The 18,169-nt window shown below is 43.3% G+C and overlaps 2 protein-coding genes across 3 annotated transcripts in view; one reads left to right on the top strand and one right to left on the bottom strand.

The window, feature by feature from the left end:
- LOC144693878 (dynein regulatory complex protein 9-like) overlaps positions 1-12,815 on the bottom strand; it is a 61,912-nt gene extending 49,097 nt beyond the window's left edge. Inside the window, exon 1 of the mRNA XM_078564016.1 lies at positions 12,626-12,815. The gene's annotated coding sequence lies outside the window, so the exon portion shown is untranslated. The remainder of the gene's footprint in view (positions 1-12,625) is intronic.
- Positions 12,816-13,585: 770 nt separating this feature from the next.
- LOC144693874 (uncharacterized protein C2orf72 homolog) overlaps positions 13,586-18,169 on the top strand; it is a 30,281-nt gene continuing 25,697 nt past the window's right edge. Inside the window, exon 1 of one of the 2 annotated variants that reach the window (XM_078563998.1) lies at positions 13,586-14,181. In XM_078563998.1, the coding sequence (XP_078420124.1) occupies positions 13,614-14,181 (568 nt within the window). In that variant the 5' untranslated portion in view covers positions 13,586-13,613. Of the gene's footprint in view, positions 14,290-18,169 lie in introns of both variants that reach the window. The other variant, XM_078563997.1, reaches the window with a different exon arrangement.

The raw sequence follows: 18,169 nt of genomic DNA, 5'->3' as shown, positions 1-18,169 counted from the left end.
TGCCTTTTGACTGCTGGAAATATAGACTACTTTCTGTAGGGACTAGTTGAATAGTGAGTAACCTTTAAAGAGAGAGGCTGGGTTAGCCATCTTTTCTCACGATCTGTGAACAGTGGCTTACTGGCTGGAAGTGTTTCCATACAGCCATTTAACTTTTCAGTAAGGAGGCAACTTCAACCAAGTTATTGTGTAGATCTAACATCCTTGTTAGATTTATTTTGTTTAAAACTGGTTCACTGTGGGCCTGAGCCCCTCACTTAATGTGAATAGGTCTTGGTGCCCCTAAAAAAAACTGATCTGCTGTTCAGTGAATTTTATTAACCAGTGCGTGTGTGTGTGAAGGCTTAGTTATACTACACTTCCATAATCATGTTAGTGAGAACCATAGGACTGGAGGACTTTGGAAGTATAAACAATTAGGAGGGATGCTGTTTTGGGCACCTTTTCTTTATTTGCTGCAATGACCAATTCAGGTTAGAATCAAACAGAACAGAAGGAGGCCAATTGGCTCATGATGCATGTGTCAGATCTTTGAAAGATCTATCCAACAACCCCAACTTCTGTAATGGGAACTGGAGGCAATAATATGTTACAAGGAGCAAGCGGCATAACCATCAGTCACAGAAATAGAATCTCTGTGGCTAAACCAAAAAATAAAAATCAATCACACTAATGGAGTCTACTAGAGAATAAGTAAAAAGCTCATGTAGAATAAAAGTCATGGGGAATTTCAACTTTCCAAGAATGAATTGGTTAGAAGAGTTGAGTAAAGAGGTAATGGGTTTACAACACGTGTACAGGAATCTTCTAACCCAGTATGTAAGAAGACTGCAAGGGAGAATTTTCTACTGGATCCAGTAATGGGGGTTAAACCAGAAGCAGACGAAAAATAAAAGTAGGGAAACACTTAGGCAATAATGACTACAATATAATATGCTTTAAGAAGGATGTAAGATTGGAGAAAAGTTGATTTTGAGGGGTTGAGAATAAATCTTGAAAAAATAAATTGGACATCAATATTGGTAAACGATGTAAAATATCAATGGTTAATGTTAAAAAAAGGAAAAATATATGTTGTTAAACAAGAACAAACTAAACACAAATGAGACACCATGGATGAATGACGGTAAGCAGTGGCATATAATAAGTACATGTACAAGGGTGAATGTGAAGAGGTGAGAGAAGTCAAAAAAAAACTAGAAGGCAAAGAGGAATAATGAAATCAACTTATCAGGGACTATGAAACAAAACAGTAAAATATTTTATGGGCATATAAATAAGGACAGTTGGGATGGAAAAGAGGAAAATATCCTTGGTCTGGACAGAATGCATCCAGATAATGAAAGTATAGAGATAGCAGAGGCAGCATACATTATTAATAATTTGCTGGAAAAGGTGTATTGCTAGATGACTGGCAGGTAGCTAATGTCATACCTGTAGTTAAGAAGGAAGATGGAACATGACTAGGGAGCTATAGACCAGTCAGTTTAACATTGATCAGAAGAAAAATAATAGAATCTCTTAATTGATTGCATTTAAGAGGTGTTATGATCCTTGGCCAGACCCTGGGATGTGGGGGGAGATACAGTTAGGGACCAATAATGTTTTGTTTAAAGTAGATGGTTTGAGATTCAAGACACTTAGTAAATAAAGCCACAAGATTCCAGGGTTTTGAACAAACAAAAATAAACTTCACTATACAAGTTCAGATAGATAAAACAATGTATAAGATCTATCATACTTTAATATTCAGTGTAAGCATGAGATACTTGTAAATTAACAGACAAACTGTGGTTGGACACACCACCCTACACAATAGATGATAGGTGCGCCAAAACAGATTCCATGGATTTCTCAATAACTCAGCCAGACATTTGTCACATTGTGAGCCAACAAACCTTACTGAAACTTCATCTTTTTCACAAAGGCTTCCAACCTCCATATTTGAAGATCTTGCCTTGGAAAATCGCTCCCACTAGATATCTTCAACAATGGCCCACCTTACAGGGTTTCAGTCTTGCCTTCCGAGATTCTTTTACCCGTATCTCCCGAGTACACGCAAACTTCACCTTCCAAGCCGATTTCAGGTCTTCAGCCGTGCCAAGCTGAACACCATTGCTGCAAAGAAGTGCCTTTGTCCCACACAGAGTCACTTGGCTGCTTTCTTGGATCTTCCGAGCTCCTCTCGTGCCTACTTCGCTTAAGGTCTGCTCCCTGCAGCTCTTGAGCTCTGAGCCTATTACTCTACTCCTTTCTTTAACTTCATTTAAGGGGCCTATTTCTGTCCTCTGGCTTCATCCTTTACCTGGGACTACCCTTTGGGACCTTCTTCCTGACCTCCTCCCATGTCTTGCTCCCTGGGACACACTGTTACACTGGCATTCCCTTCCAGATCTGACCTGCCTATCGGCACCGTTTTCTCTCTCTCTCTTCTGTGCAGGGCCAGTCATAAGCCTAAAGAACGCAAAACAACCAAACTGCACAGGTACTGCCATTTCCTGCTGGCGCATGCACAAGGGGCCCAAGGCTTGTAGGGAACTGGAGTTCCTGACCTCTGAACTTCAAATTAAGGTAAGTATTTGAGTTTCTTAACAGAGGTAAAAGCAGGATAATGTAGATGTAATTTATCTAATTTACAAAAGACCTTCAATAATGTGACATAATAGATGAATAAATAATGTTGAGCAGAATGAATAGCTGGCTGCAAGACATAAAACAAGGGTAGGGGTAAGGGAGTTATTTAGACACAAGGATCAGTGCTGGGACCACTTGTTCACAATTTCTATTAATGATTTAAACTTTGGAATCAAAAACACATTTTCTAAATATTGTGGATGTCACCAAACAGGGCAATAGTCAATACTCAGGAGGACTGGAACAAATTACAGGACAACATTAACAAACCTGCAGAATAGACATGTGTTGAAACTCATTTGCTAAATATAAGCATTAGGTATTAACGTTTTGGCAAGAAAAGTAAAAGGTCACATTGAAAAATAAGAATCTCAATGGGGTACAGGAACAAAGGGATTGGGGGGGTACAAATACATAAATCACTAAAAGTAGCAAAGCAGATAAACACCATTAAAAAAGGCAAATCAAGCATTAGAAGGGATTTATTTCTAGAAGAATAGAATTAAAAAGAGTTCATTAAGTTCAACTTGCATTGAATCTTGACAATACTACATGTTGTTCTGGTGGCCGTATTATAAAAAGGATAGAGAGACACTGGAGAGAGTGCAGAGAAAATTTACAAGGATGATACAGGAAGTGCATGGGTCTGCATATCAGGAAAGGATTGACAGGCTGGATCTTTTTTCTCCTGAAAAGCGAAGGCTGAAGGTGACCCAACAGACGTCTTTTTTAAAAATAATTCTTTCTCAGATGTGGGTGTCGCTGACTAGGCCAGCATTTATTGTTCATCCCTGACTGCCCTTGAGAAGGTGGTGGTGAGCCACCTTCTTGAACCACTGCAGTCCATGTGGTATTGGTACACCTAGAGTGCTGTTAGGAAGGGAGTTCCAGGATTTTGACCCAGCGACAGTGAAGGAACAGCGACATAGTTCCAAGTCAGGATGGTGTATGGCTTGGCAGGGAACTTGCAGGTGGTGGTGTTCCCATGCATCTGCTGCCCTTGTCTTTCTGGTGGTACAGGTTGTGGGTTTGGAAGGTGCTGACAAAGGAGCCTTGGTGAGTTGCTGCAGTGCATCTTGTAGATTGTATGTACTGCTGCCACATACTGCTGGACAGGCTTTGGGGAATCAAGAGGCAAGGTGCTTGCCACAGAATTCCCAGCCTCTGACCTGCTCTTGTAGCCAGGTTATTTATATGGCTAGTCCAGTTCAGTTTCTGGTCAATGTAAACTTCCAGGATGTTGATAGTGGGGAGTTCAGCGATGGTAATGCCAATGAATATCATGGGTAGATGGTTGGATTTTCTCCTGTTGGAGATGGTCATTCCTTGGCATTTGTGTGGCGTGAATGTAACTTGTCACTTATGAGCCCAAGCCTGAATGTTGTCCAAGTCTTACTGCATATGGACATGGACTACTTCAGTATCTGTGGTATGGTGAATAATGCTGAACATTGTGCAATCATCAGTGAACATCTCCACTCCTGACCTTATGATGGAGGGAAGTTCATTGATGAAGCAGCTGAAAATAGTTGAGCCTAGGATATTACCCTGAGGAACTCCTGCAGTGATGTCCCGAGACTGTGATCATTGACCTCCAACAACCACAACCATCTTCCTTTGTGCGAAGTATGATTCCAACCGGTGCAGAATTTTCCCCCTGATTCTCATTGACTCCAGTTTTGCTGGGGCTCCTTGATGCCATACACTCTCAAATGCTGCCTTGATGTCAAAGGCAATCAATCTCACCTCACCTCTTGAGTTCTAGATTCAAAGATTTTGATGGAGTAGATACAGGTGGGGAAAAGCAGAACCAGGAGCTGTCAAAATGAGATAGTCACCAAGAAATCCAATAGTGAGTTCAGAAGAAACTACTTGGAGAGTGGCGTGGAAAGTGGAACTTGCTACCACAGGGAGTAGTTGATGAGGACAGCTAGGATATAATTAAGATAAATGGACAGTGGTGAATAGAATAGACAATTAAGCCATTAGATGAGGGAGAATGGGACAAGGCATGATTGGAATATAAATGTTGGCCTGTTGCTATGCTGTGATATCTATGTAAGTATGTAAATCTCGGCACCCTCTCCACTGCCTTGACGTCTTTTTTAAAGTGTGCCCAGAATTGGACACACTATTCCAGCTCTCTTGTACCTTGAGATGGTTTCTAAGTTTAGAGTGCTATAAAAATGCAAGTTATATAGTATTGAATACAGACAATTTGAAGCTGACAGGTTTGATAGTCAGTAGCATCGTAGTGGTACGGTAAGAAGCATATGCCACTTTTTGTCTAAATTTTATGGAGAGGACTTTTACAGATTGGACTTGAGTAATCCATACAAAATAATTCCCTCTAAAAACTTTGTTTTGTCAACCTGGGTCTTTGCCAGAGTATGGCTGGGAAAACACAGACCATCTTGACCCAATGCCAATTATAAACAAAGGCTCCTTTCTACGACTATATGATGGGATGTGTGAACAGGGAAGTGTTGATTTTAAAACTATAAATATTTATATGCAGTTTGCCTATGTAAGCATGGCACATCACTTTAATATGAAACTGAAAATGTAATCTTGTTGGGTTAAAATAATTTTATGAAATTAGTACTATATGGAATCAAGTCAGAGTACTAAGCTCTTAAACCAGTACCCCCTGAAATGGAATTACAAGTTGTTATTGTACTACATACAGGAGCATACATAAAGGTTTTATCTTCCCCCAGCTATTTCAGTTACTTTCTTAGACTTTTTTTTCTTATTGCTGGCTGTGTTTAGGCCCTAAGCTCTGGAATTCCCTCTCCACCTCACTTTCCTGAAGATCTATCTCTTTGACCAAGATTTTAGTCATATATGTTGTTGCATTTATTTCCATATACCCTATATTTCTTTCACTTCCTCCATTTGTTTTTGTTATGACTCAGAAGGTAAAAAAATCCTTTCTTGATCTTCAAAAGATCAGTACACGTTAGTATAAGTATTTCCTGGCCTCTCTGGGTGATCTACTCTGAGGCCACAGCTGTTCCATCTCCAAGTGCCATCCATAAGTCACACCTTTGCCTAATTACTAACCTGCCCTCTCTGTGTCAGTGTCAGGAAGAAAAAATAATTTTCATAATGTTATTGGAATTTATTGTAAAGTTGAGTAATAGTGGGATCTATGTCTATGGGGGTGTGTGTGTGTGTGTGTGTGTGTGTGGGACTTAACTAGATTAAAGGCAGTTGGTCTAAAGGCTTTGATATATCAGAAGATAAGCTAGGTTTGAAATGTTAAGTAGATAAATAAGGATGAAATGTTTCCCCTAACCAGGAGAAGTTAAGAAACTGTTTATTTTTTCCAAAGATAAGTGGTAAAATTGATACTCTCAGAGATTTTTATTATTAGAGGTAAAGTCCAGAGACATAGTGAAACAACGAGAATTTGCATTGCTTTGTTTATTTTTTTCATATTCCTTTTAAGTTCTCTGACCTCTGCTTGTCTATCACCCTCTAATGGCCTGCTTGATATCAAGAATTTACCGTGCTTGGAATTACAGGCCCTAACTTCCCAGTCTGCAGCAGTTTGATAAAAGATGTTCCACTAAATCATCATTAATTACTCTTTTAAACAAAAAGAAAAATGTACAATTTATGCCTTGTCCAGAAAGATTCCTTTGTATTTATCTAATAAGAGAATTCTAAGCTTTACTTTGTCTCTATTGGAATAGACACCCACCTCTTTCAAGGTAACAATTTTAATGATGATGCAGAAGGCTGGCTCTGAAGCGAGAAACACACATCCATCTCATTGAACTTTTTCCCCCTGGTTTTATGCAAGATACAATAACGCAATTTATGCCAAGAAAAGAAACTGATGTAAATGTTCAGCCATTTTAGGTGTAACGTGAATCAGCTAGTCTTAGCTTCCATAGGCATGCAGTCAAAAACAAGTATGTTCACACACATTTATAAAGCCTTTTGGACATAAGCGTATTATTAAGTCAGTTTCAGTTGCGATTTCTGTGAACTACAATTTTGATATACTAACATATGAGATGGTTAAAAGAAGCTCATGTTAGACAAAATTAGAATTTACTATGACATCTTAGGTTTTATGTTTGTAATTTCTCTTGCTTTTGCAAGAGAAATTCAAAAATGGAATTTGCATCTTTGTTAAAGGTCAGCATTTTTGTTCAGTTGAAATTTGTTTTCTTGCCAGAGTAGCTATTTGAATGGGACAAAGTACTTAGCATGTTAATGTCTTGATACAAAGCTGTTAAGAAAGGATATACCATAGGAACATTTCCTGTATTTCCATCAGGGCAGACTGGGGAAAAAAGGGAACCTGATTCTGATCAGATATAAAACAAATTTTCAGTTTAAAGATAAATTTTAAACCAGGCATGATGGAATGTGTCTAACTTGTTGAGGGTATTGTCCATATATTTGAAGATGACAGGATCTGTGCTGCTTTCAGAACCTTATTGGAGAAAAATAAAATATGATCCAACTGTGATGGGGTGGGCTGGCAGGTGATGAATGGGTCCGTATTTGGTAGATGACATTTAAACTAGTCTACTGAAAATTGGTTGGGCTAATAATACAAGAAATAGAAGCAGGAGTAGACCATATAGCCCATTAAGCAATGGCAATATCAGTGGAGACACTTAGCAGCGTGGCACATTCCCTTTGAAGCCATGCCCCATTTTGACGTCATGAGCTGAAGACATGCCCCTTGAGGTAAGTGTTTCTTGATTCTTTGCAATTTCTTATTTGATGTAGTTTTAATTACGGCTCACTCCCCACCCCATCCGCAGCAGCTCCTCTCCTGCCACCCCCGCAGACCGGGAACTGGGGGTTTTGTGGGTGGAGAGGAGCTGGGGGTGTGATGAAGATGGGGAACTGGGGTGGGGGGGGGCGGTGTGATGGAGTTGGGGGGACATACAGAGGTTTTGCGCCTGCTAGCAACAGCCCTTAAAAAAAAACAGGCGGAATTTTCCATGCCCGTTGGCGTCAGGCGTCATGGTCGATGTGAGCAGTTAATACTGCGGGAAGGCCAAAAATCGGTTTCACGACATCATGAAACCAGTTTGCAATTGCCTGCTCAGCCCAACAATGGCAGACCACAATTCCCGCCGCTGCACATTGGGAACTTCATTGTAATACATCTGCATATCATTATATGCCCAGCTTATCGTGCCATGTGAATCATCCGAGCTCGTCGGTCGTCACAACTGAACATAAGCGACGTGCACCTGGCGAGCTGCACTTCACTCGGGACTTTGAGGCTTGTTTGCCTACCTTGCTTCAGTTAGCACTCGTGGTCATCAGCACCAGGTTTCACAGGCAGCACCACATCACATTGAGGGAGGCTCATGGGCAGATCTCTACTTACGAAACCAGTCATAAGGCAGGGGTGCCTTTTCAATGGTTGCAGGGCTCCTGCTGCTTGGGTAAGGGGGAGAAGTGGCCTCAAGCAAGGGAAGAGGCTGCAGGACTACGGCTGTACTGGGGAAGGGGGATATCTCACGGTGTGTGTGGAGGCATATGTTGATCTGTGCAAGTGGCCTCGAGAGTGAGGGCTGAGGAGGCAGTCATCACAGGAAATGGGTGTTCAGATGGAGATGTGAGGGTGTGTGAGAGAGAATGAGTGCTCATGTCCCTTGAGCTGGCAGTGAATGAGATGCCAGTGAATGTGATGGGCTTGTGAGTGTGAGAGTTTAGAATGATGAGATGGTTACTTTACCCTGGCAGCACGGATGAGATCATTCATCGGTTTTCTGCAGTGGATGACAAACCTCTTCTGTGTGCATTGGCAGTGACCACTACTGCCACTGCTTCCCAAGCTAGAGTGGTGACACTGATGGGCCTCCTGTGGCCAGAGCGAGTAGAGGACATCACACGGGCTCCAACGATGTCCAGAAGGCATCCCAGGAATGCATCACTGAATCAGGGGGCTACAGTTGTCTTGCCTTTCAGGGCCATGTCTTCTGTGCAGCAGTCCTGGGCTGGAAGCATCGAGAGGTGTGCACATGGCTGCACTTTAAATATGGCACCTGACTTGAGGAAGCAGCGCGGTGGGTGAATATGAGGCTGCCTGCTAGCGAAACGGCATGTTTCCTGGGAATGCATGATTAATGAGATGGGATTGGGACGATATGGCACAAAAACCTGCCATTGTGGCCAGGACGTGAAACATCCTTTTTTCCACCCACTACCATGCATAGTGCAAATCTGGGACCATTCTGCCGAATGTAAAGAGAAGTGTAACTGCTGGGCAATCAGCCCAAGTTTTTGAATGACAAGCCTCAGTGGAACCATTGGCCTGGGCACCTCTGGAGCCCATTCAGGTGCGTTGCAACTTTGGATTTGAGTAAGTGGGCTTCCCTTCTGTAATGACCCCGCATCTAGTGAAAACAGACAAAAAAGCAGATCAAAGCCAAGGACACAAACCACCCCCAAGCAGTGTTCCATGGGAGTGGGTGGGGGTGGTGTTCCCACATTCATTTCCATCCCAATTCTTAATCCTATCCCTGTACATACTGACACATGCATCCTGCATTGCCAGCCCCAACTGCCAAAGAGAAAGTGAAAGCTTTAATGAAGGTTTAAACTTAGTCAGGTTAATGCTAAACACAGTACACTAGAAGGTGCCTAATAGAAAGATGAGGTGCTGTTCCTCAAGCTTATGCTTAGCTTCCCTGGAGCAGTCTACCATTCCAAATACAGAGATGAAGAGTGATTTGAAATGGCAAGTGACTGGCAGCTCACGGTAGTGCTTGTAAACATAACCAAGGTGTTCAGTAAAGTACAACAGTTCTAAACAGGAAAAGACACACACTGATTCATCCAGCCCATCCCACAACACTGCAATACCTTGTGCAGTACAATATGTATACTCCTCAATTGAAAACCATGAGATCTCCTGGGAGAAGTGGAAAACCAGATTTTAGACCCAAGCCAATCAGGGAAAATTAAATCTGGAAATTCCTTTTTGACTCCTTAAGGCAATTAAAAGTAGTCCAGGAAATCATTCTGGTCCTGATTAATGTTATACAGCACTTATCTCTTTTGTTGTGCCCCAGCCAGGAACAGATTCAGCTCTCACTTGAAGGAATTCAGTGGATCAGCAGTCACCTAATCTGCTATAATAAAGGCAAAATACTGCGGATGCTGGAAATCTGAAACAAAAACAAAAATCGCTGTTAAAAACTCAGCAGGTCTGACAGCATCTGTGGAGAGAAAGAGTTAACGTTTCGAGTCCGTACGACTCTTCAGACTGAAACATTAACTCTGTTTTTCTGTCCACAGATGCTGTCAGACCTGCTGAGTTTTTCCAGCAATTTTTGTTTTTGTGTCACCTAATCTGAATTTGGTTTCCCCAGTGTAGCAGACACCACATTGTAAACAGAGAACACAGTATGTAAAGTTGAAGGAAGTACTTATAAATTGCTGTTTCATACAGAAGGATTGTCTGGGGCCCCCCAATGGTGACGTAGGAGAAGATGAATGAGCAGGCGCTGCATCTCTTATGCTTGCCAGGGGAAGGACAGCAGGTAGTAAAGGTGATAGAAGAGTGAACCAGGGTGTCACAGAGTGAACGGTCCCTTCTGAATGATGAGGGGGGAGGAGAAGATGTGCTTGGTGGTGGGCAGCAGTTGGAGGGTAAGTATGAAATGACATATACCATCATTTTTTAATATTTGTTTGTGGGATATGGACTTTGTCTTTGCAAGGACTGTGCACTTGTCACTCTTATCGATATGGACAGTATTGATATGGACAGATGCATCTGTGACAGGTAGATTGGAGGAAATCAAGTAGGTTTCTTCTTGTTGGTTTGAGTGGTATTTGGAAAATTTGCCATTTTGCAGCCACCCTCACTTTCCTATCTAAAATAAGGCTCCCCATACCAATTGTGAACTCCAGAGCCAATTATCATCAGTTCTTTCATGCAAAATACCCCACAATTACTGCAAATCTGAAATAAAAAAGAAAAGGCTGTTTCATAGAAAGGTCAGCAGATATCTTTAAAAAAAAATAATATAAACCCTTAACAAAAACAGAATTACCTTGAAAAACTCAGCAGGTCTGGCAGCATCGGCGGAAAAGAAAAGAGTTGACATTTCGAGTCCTCATAACCCTTCAACAGAACTGAGTAATATTAGGAGAGGGGTGAAATATAAGCTGGTTTAAGGTTGGGGGGGGGGAGAAGTTGGGGGAGGGGAGGTGGTTGTAGGGACAAGCAAGCAGTGATAGGAGCAGATAACCAAAAGATGTCACAGACAAAGGAACAAAGAGGTGTTGAAGGTGGTGATATTATCTAAGAGAATGTGCTAATTAAGAATGGATGGCAGGACACTCAAGGTACAGCTCTAGTGGGGGTGGGGTGGAAAAACTGACAGGGCATTACAGGTATAGATTTTAAAATATTGGAAATAAGTGGGAAAAGATAAATCTATATAAATTATTGGAAAAAAACAAAAGGGAGGGGGAAGAAACGGAAAGGGGGTGGGGATGGAGGAGGGAGTTCAAGATCTAAAGTTGTTGAATTCAATATTCAGTCCGGAAGGCTGTAAAGTGCCTAGTCGGAAGATGAAGTGCTGTTCCTCCAGTTTGCGTTGGGTTTCACTGGAACAATGCAGCAAGCCAAGGACAGACATGTGGGCAAGAGAGCAGGGTGGAGTGTTCAAATGGCAAGCGACAGGGAGGTTTGGGTCTTTCTTGCGGACAGACCGCAGGTGTTCTGCAAAGCGGTCGCTCAGTTTACATTTGGTCTCTCCAATGTAGAGGAGACTGCATTGGGAGCAATGAATGCAGTAGACTAAGTTAGGGGAAATGCAAGTGAAATGCTGCTTCACTTGAAAGGAGTGTTTGGGCCCTTGGACGGTGAGGAGAGAGGAAGTGAAGGGGCAGGTGTTGCATCTTCTGCGTGGGCATGGGGGGGTGCCATAGGTGGGGGTTGAGGAGTAGGGGGTGTTGGAGTAGTGGACCAGGGTGTCCCGGAGGGAACAATTCCTACGGAATGCCGCCGGGGGGGTGAAGGGAAGATGTGTTTGGTGGTGGCATCATGCTGGAGTTGGCGGAGGATGATCCTTTGAATGCGGAGGCTGGTAGGGTGATAAGTGAGGACAAGGGGGACCCTATCATCTTTCTGGGAGGGAGAAGGCGTGAGGGCGGATGCGCGGGAGGTGGGCCAGACACGGTTGAGAGCCCTGTCAACGACCGTGGGTGGAAAACCTCGGTTAAGGAAGAAGGAGGACATGTCAGAGGAACTATTTTTGAAGGTAGCATCATCAGAACAGATGGGACCTCTTTGTTCCTTTGTGACATCTTTTGATTATCTGCTATCACTGCTTGCTTGTCCCTACAACCACCACCCCCCCCCCTCCCCCCCCCCCAACTTCTCTCCCCACCCCCCACCTTAAACCAGCTTATATTTCACCCTTCTCCTAATATTACTCAGTTCTGCTGAAGGGTCATGAGGACTCGAAACGTCAACTCTTTTCTCCGCCGATGCTGCCAGACCTGCTAGGTTTTTCCAGGTTATTCTGTTTTTGTTTTGGATTTCCAGCATCCGCAGTTTTTTGTTTTTATAATATAAACCCTTGTTCTGTATTGCTGCATTTTAACAATATTTATCTGATCTGATGCCTGATATATTGCCACCAGAGGACTAGTCTGAGCACCTATTTCCATTAGATCAGGAGAAGACATTTGACAGGGTGGCTTATGAATACACGGGACTTTTACAAGCCAGCAGCAGTGTGCTATCAGCTGGGGTTGGCACCCCTCCCCCTCCCGCTCCCCCTCATTGCATCTGGGAGTTGACCTGAAACCTTAGAGGATGCTTGATTCAGAAACTGGCCTGAGCTAAAGATAAAAGTCACCCCTTCTCTTTGATGTTGGATAGGATTGGCTCGAGTGCTTGCAAGAGTAGGTTTAGCCAAAAAAAAAAGTTACTTTGGAACTGGCTAGCTCCCCTGAATTTGTTAATAGGAATAAAAAAAAACCTAACCTACGGAAATCTTGCGGATCCTCTGTAATGGTGATGTTTTCCTTCCGCTAGTTGCATCACCTGAACTTCTGTTCCACCTTGAAGGGGTGTTTATGCTCTAACTGTCTCTGTTTTATTGGGAAATCCTGAAAGCTTGGAACTTGGTTGCTTCCAGGGACTCGAACCCTGAGCCGCTTCTCTGAAGCAAGCCTCCCGCCCCAGTTGCTCATATTCAGCTTGATCAGTATATGGCTGCGGTTGGCAGCCCTTACTACCAACGTAACCAGAGTCAGGATGGAAGTGGAGTGGATGGATGTTCTGGGGAGACATTCGTCACCACGATGAAGTAACGTTATGTCCGTTCTGAAATCAGTGCAATGCAGGAACTGGATGCGGTTGCATCAAAGAAGCTGGAAAGTGTTGAGTGTTTCCGTCCAAACTGTCAGAGCTGCATATCGATGCGACATCCTGAAATCTCTCAGAAAACCAATGGATCTCCGATTCCCTGCTGTTATTCTGAGCCTTGCGATTGAATTCATTCAGCGTCTGCCAGTTTGATGGAGGTCCTCCACAGCAGTGGGCACTGAAGGCCATACCCTGCTTTATTACTGTATCACTTATCTCTCCTGTAATTGTCTAATTTTCTTTTGAAAGCATCTAAGCTATTTAAAGAATTCCTCGGTTGCATGTTATACATGAATGGTGTCTTCCGCCCGGAAAGAAATTGTAGTTGTATTTATTCTAATAGTGTTGGGCTCACATCCTGTGCTGGTCTATCGCTCAGATAGCAGTTTATTGCACTGGTTCCTTATTCCCCACCACCATCCCCCCCAGTGTGTGTCCGAGAGAAGAGAATGAGGGCAGGAAACCCTATTGCTGCTCGATTGTGGCATCACAAAGCGGCACCGCCCCTTTTAGAGTCGGCTACCTGATTGGTCAATACTCGACAAACCGGCATTGGAAGGGGTGGAGCTCGCTGGGCTGGAGTGGCTTTTGCTCACGGGGCTGAATGAGGATTGAGGGGATGGAGGGAGGGAGAGGAGACCTGGACCCAGACTGGACCGAGAGGGAATTCCAGCAACTGGTCAAAGCCATCGGAGGCAGAGAGAGCATCTTCCTGATCGGGGAAGTGTGCGAGAGCCGGGACCTGATGTTTCAGTTCGTCAACGACTTGTTTCCACGCTCCGGGAAACTTTACAGTAAACTCTCGGACACGGGGAGCAGTCAGCAAGTGATGGAGCCGCAGGGCAAGGAATCCGAGCCCGACAGCGGGCGGGAGTTTGAGGGCTTGTTGGATTCTTCCAGCAAAGTGACCCACATGATTAATGGGAGTAATGAGCAGAGGAGGATCAAAGCCCGGCTGATTCTCTTCCTGTTCCACCAAGATTTCATCTGTAACAAGCAGAACGATCTGGTGATCCGGGAGCTCCTGAAGGATGTTCGGCACAGGTCCAGCGCCTGGGAAGATCTGCCCGCTCTTATTGGGGTGGTCCACGCTGACAGTGTTACCGGGGAGCTCAGTGTGGCTGTCCGCCTCATAGAGTACTACTTGCGTACAGTCTTTCACCGGCACCCCGGTGAGTGCGTGCAGGCTCTTCCCTTCATAGCCAACCAGCCAGACTCTATGACACAGCTGAAACAGGCCACCTGTGTCGTCCTCCGAGCTGTTTCCAGCGTCACAACAGGTACCTAGAAAGCCGCCCCCCTAATTAAAGGCATTATAGGATACTGAATTTTTGAATGGATTTGTAATGTATCTTCATTTTTTGGTACATATTTATCCCCCCCCCCCCCCAAACACACACACACACACACACACACATTTACTCTAATTGAATGTAGTTTATCATCAATAAGTGTGTTGTCATTGTGCCAGGAATAGCAGTCTGAGCCACGTTTACCTATTTTTAACTATTCCATAAAAGTCTCACACGTGTTCCATAGGAGGCAAAAAAAAACAATTTGGTGATCGTCATCCCAAATCTTTATTTTTTGCTGCCCTCTTCTGAGATTCGTGCCCCTGACGCGCATACTTTAAGAAACAATGTGGACCAGATTTTGCTTGAGATGAATGAACAGTGCAGCTGTTTGTTAGACTTGTACTTGCCCGTAGATTGTGCATGGAGGTTTTGCAAGGCAAGTTGCTGTTCCTGGGACATCTCAGCAGCTTGCACCCTCGACATGTATGAAGAGGGCAAGCAACTGTGTATCTCCTTAATCAGATTGAGCAAACCGCAAAGGAACACAGACTTTGCACATGAGCTTCAGGATCTTATTGCAACAAAATTAGGCGTGTACTCTGATTTATTACACTGGAACGCACACAATGAATGGCAAACATACAAAATACTGCAGGTCTTCTGTTATCTGCAGTTCAGCAATGGGCAGAAACTTTGGAATTGGGAAATGCTGATCAGAAATGAAGTGCATGAAGTAAATGTATAATCAGCTGGATTATCAGCATTTTTAAACCACCTTTGACAGCTAATTATGTACAAACAGCAAACCCTAAATGAGTGTTTAAATTTCACCTTAGTACCAAACAAAGCTGCCCTGACAGACTGAATGAAGACCAGTGAGCTGGACTGCAGTGGCTCGTTGAAGTATACATAGCAACCCAAACCCCCACTCTACCACTTGTTATGCAGATCGTTACTTTGGAGATCTTGATGGTTCCGTGTAGGTTTTGGTCAGTCTCTGCAATGATAATACATGTGATCACCCACCCTTTACAAGGCACCCAGGACTCATTACACCAGGGGACAAAATCCTAACTCCAAATGAGTGCTGAGGTCCTAACTCACGAGCAGTACGCAGACTCATCCTACTCGCTGAGGCAAATGTGTCATCAATTTATTTTTTGTGTTCAAGTTTAGTCTGTAGTAGCCTTAATTGGCTTCCATTCAGTAGTGGTACTGCGCTATTCATTTTACTTTGTATCTTGAGCAATATGTTGTTAGCCCAGAGAATAAAATCTTTGAACTCTAGAATAGCTCATCGTCTTTTGCCCTTTTCTGATAAACTCATCGCAGCCCCTGCATTAGCAGGATGAAGGGGGCATTAGAATATTTTTTTTTCAGATAACGGGTTGTCAGAATATTCCTTTTTTCTGTTTTGCTAATTATCATTCACTCATTGTCTGTTCAAAAACTTCCTTTATTTTTGAAATCTCTTATGTCCCCTTTGGTACTAAGGATTTTAAGTTTGACTTTTTAAAAACGTGTTCATGTAAAGTTAGAATCAGAATGCAAGGGGTTAACTCCAAAGGCTACACATTGTATATTTTTTAACTAAAAGGCATCACTTGGCATTAATCTGTTTGCTTAATAGATGTTCCTCAAAGTGCAAGTTCAATTTGGGCCACACATTCATGGTTTTGTAATGTTGATTAGGTAATCCTCCTGGGGTTATTGTTTATCTGCCCAAACATTGAGCTCAATTTTCCTAGTCCCAGGAAGATTTTTTAATCTTTTTTTGCCATGGAGGTAGGGGGAATCCCCATAGGGACGACTCCTCAGTGCTGTCCCTCCTCTGAGCTACTTTTCCAAGGACAGGCTGCCACGGTAATTGGCAGCCATTCCATGGAGGCAGGCATTGAAGCTAATTAAGGTGCTATAATAAAAACAAAAAATGTTGGAAAAACTCAGCAGGTCAGACAGCATCTGTGGAGAGAGAAACAGAGTTAACCTTTCGAGTCTGTATGACTTCTTCAGAGCTAAAGAGAAGTAGAAACGTGATGGATTTTATACTGTTCAAGAGGGGGTGGAGCAAGTTATAAGGACATGGATAGGTGGGAGCTAAGGAGAGATTAACAAAGATGTCATAGACACAATACAGAGGGAGTGTTAACAGTAGTGGCAAAGGCTAAAGAAGGTGCTGATAATGGCATAAAGATAAGAACTGAATGTGTTAATAGCAACATTGATCAGCGCTCTGTGAAAGCACCACACAGAAACCAGTGACAGATGCCCCTGTTGGGTGGTGGGGGGAGTTTGGGGGAAAAGGATAGAAAAGGATGAATAAATGAAAAAAAACAATTGGATTAGAAAAGGGGTAAAAGTTCATGGTTTGAAGTTGTTGAACTCCATGTTAAGTGTAGAAGGCTGTGTAGTGCCTAATCGGATGATGAGGTGCTGTTCCTCCAGTTTGTGTTGGGCTTCACAATGTTGGTTACTAATTAAGATGCCGATCGAGAGCGTTTTTTTTACTTCTACCCCTCTCCCTCCCACCTGGTGTGTGGGGAGGCGGCCTCTCACCGGGAGGTTGGTCGGATGAGCCATAGATAACTAACTGGCAGTACCAGAGGTTGCAATGCTCAGAGGTCCAGGAGCAGCTCCTTGCATTCTTCTGGCGGGGCTGTTAACCCTCCACTGCAAATCTTTTTGACCACTGAAGCAGCAGACCTTCGCAGGCACCTTCACGTTGAGGTCTCCCACTTTTCCAGTTTCGTACAGTTGGGTGTGCCAAGGGCATGTTCGGACATGGGACCCACGCATGGTCCTGACATCTGGGTCTTGATGCGTGTGGGAAAACTCAGTCTATTGTGTATTGGAGACGGAAACAAAAAACCAAAATTGCTGGAAACATTCATCAGGTCAGGCAACACCTGTGGAGAGAACAGAAATTCATGTTTCAGGTATGGCATTGGGACCCAGGTGGGCGTTGACATAGGAATTAGAGATGGGGTTACCAACCTGCAGGGTTGGCCTGGAGTCTCCAGAAATTGAAAATCAATCTCCGGGACACTGCTGTGTGCAACCCTGGAGAAAAATCTTTGGGACAATAAAAACAATCTTTTTGTTGTCATTTTCTTTGAACATTTATCGTTATTAGGTATAAAAATATTGAAAACGCAGGAGGAAAAAGGCTGTCTGGCTGAAAGTCGAGCATTATTCAATTGAGTAATGAGTCGTTTTGCTTTCCGTGTGGTGAGAAACTCCAATGAAGATGTGGAGTGGCAGTTTTAGCACCTCTCACCGGAGCGCGCACAACAGAAAAAAAGCTGCTGCTGAGATGCAGGCAGTCAAGAACAAAAGCTGCTGCCATGTAGAAGCAAGGAAAACTGCTTGTTTTAAAGACCAAACAGGATGCTTTTCAGAAATTGAACTCTGTTCAAAAGAAAGGGAACAAAACAGAGGGAGCTCTTGAAGATTTAGGGAACAGGGGTATGTCATTCGATTATTTCCGTTGGGTTGTTTGGGAAATTCATCAGTCTCCACAGGGAATCGTAATGAGTTATTTCTAATTTCATTCACAGTTTTCCCCCTCTTGGCGGTACCTGAAAAGTTCTGGTTTCCAGATCTGCATCCAAACCTCTCCTGTGTCTTGCCTGACCTGATGAGTATTTCCAGCTTTTTATATTTTTGTTTTAAATTTCTAGGGCCTGCAATATTTTTCGGTTTTTCATATAATTGGAGAGGGCCCATTGTCTGAGATGTAGTTCCATTCAATCTACACTGTAGGACACCAGCCAAGTGGTTTCCTGGAGGTCCCCTGAATATGTATCAAGCTCTTAACCAGGGGATAATAACATTGATTGGCAGCAAATTTTGAATCTAGTGATTG

This window comes from Cetorhinus maximus, chromosome 19 (assembly GCF_964194155.1).
Source record: "Cetorhinus maximus chromosome 19, sCetMax3.hap1.1, whole genome shotgun sequence".
NCBI classification, from domain to species: domain Eukaryota; kingdom Metazoa; phylum Chordata; class Chondrichthyes; order Lamniformes; family Cetorhinidae; genus Cetorhinus; species Cetorhinus maximus.
Note: the sequence above shows the minus strand (reverse complement) of the source record. Positions and strands in the feature narration are given on the sequence as shown.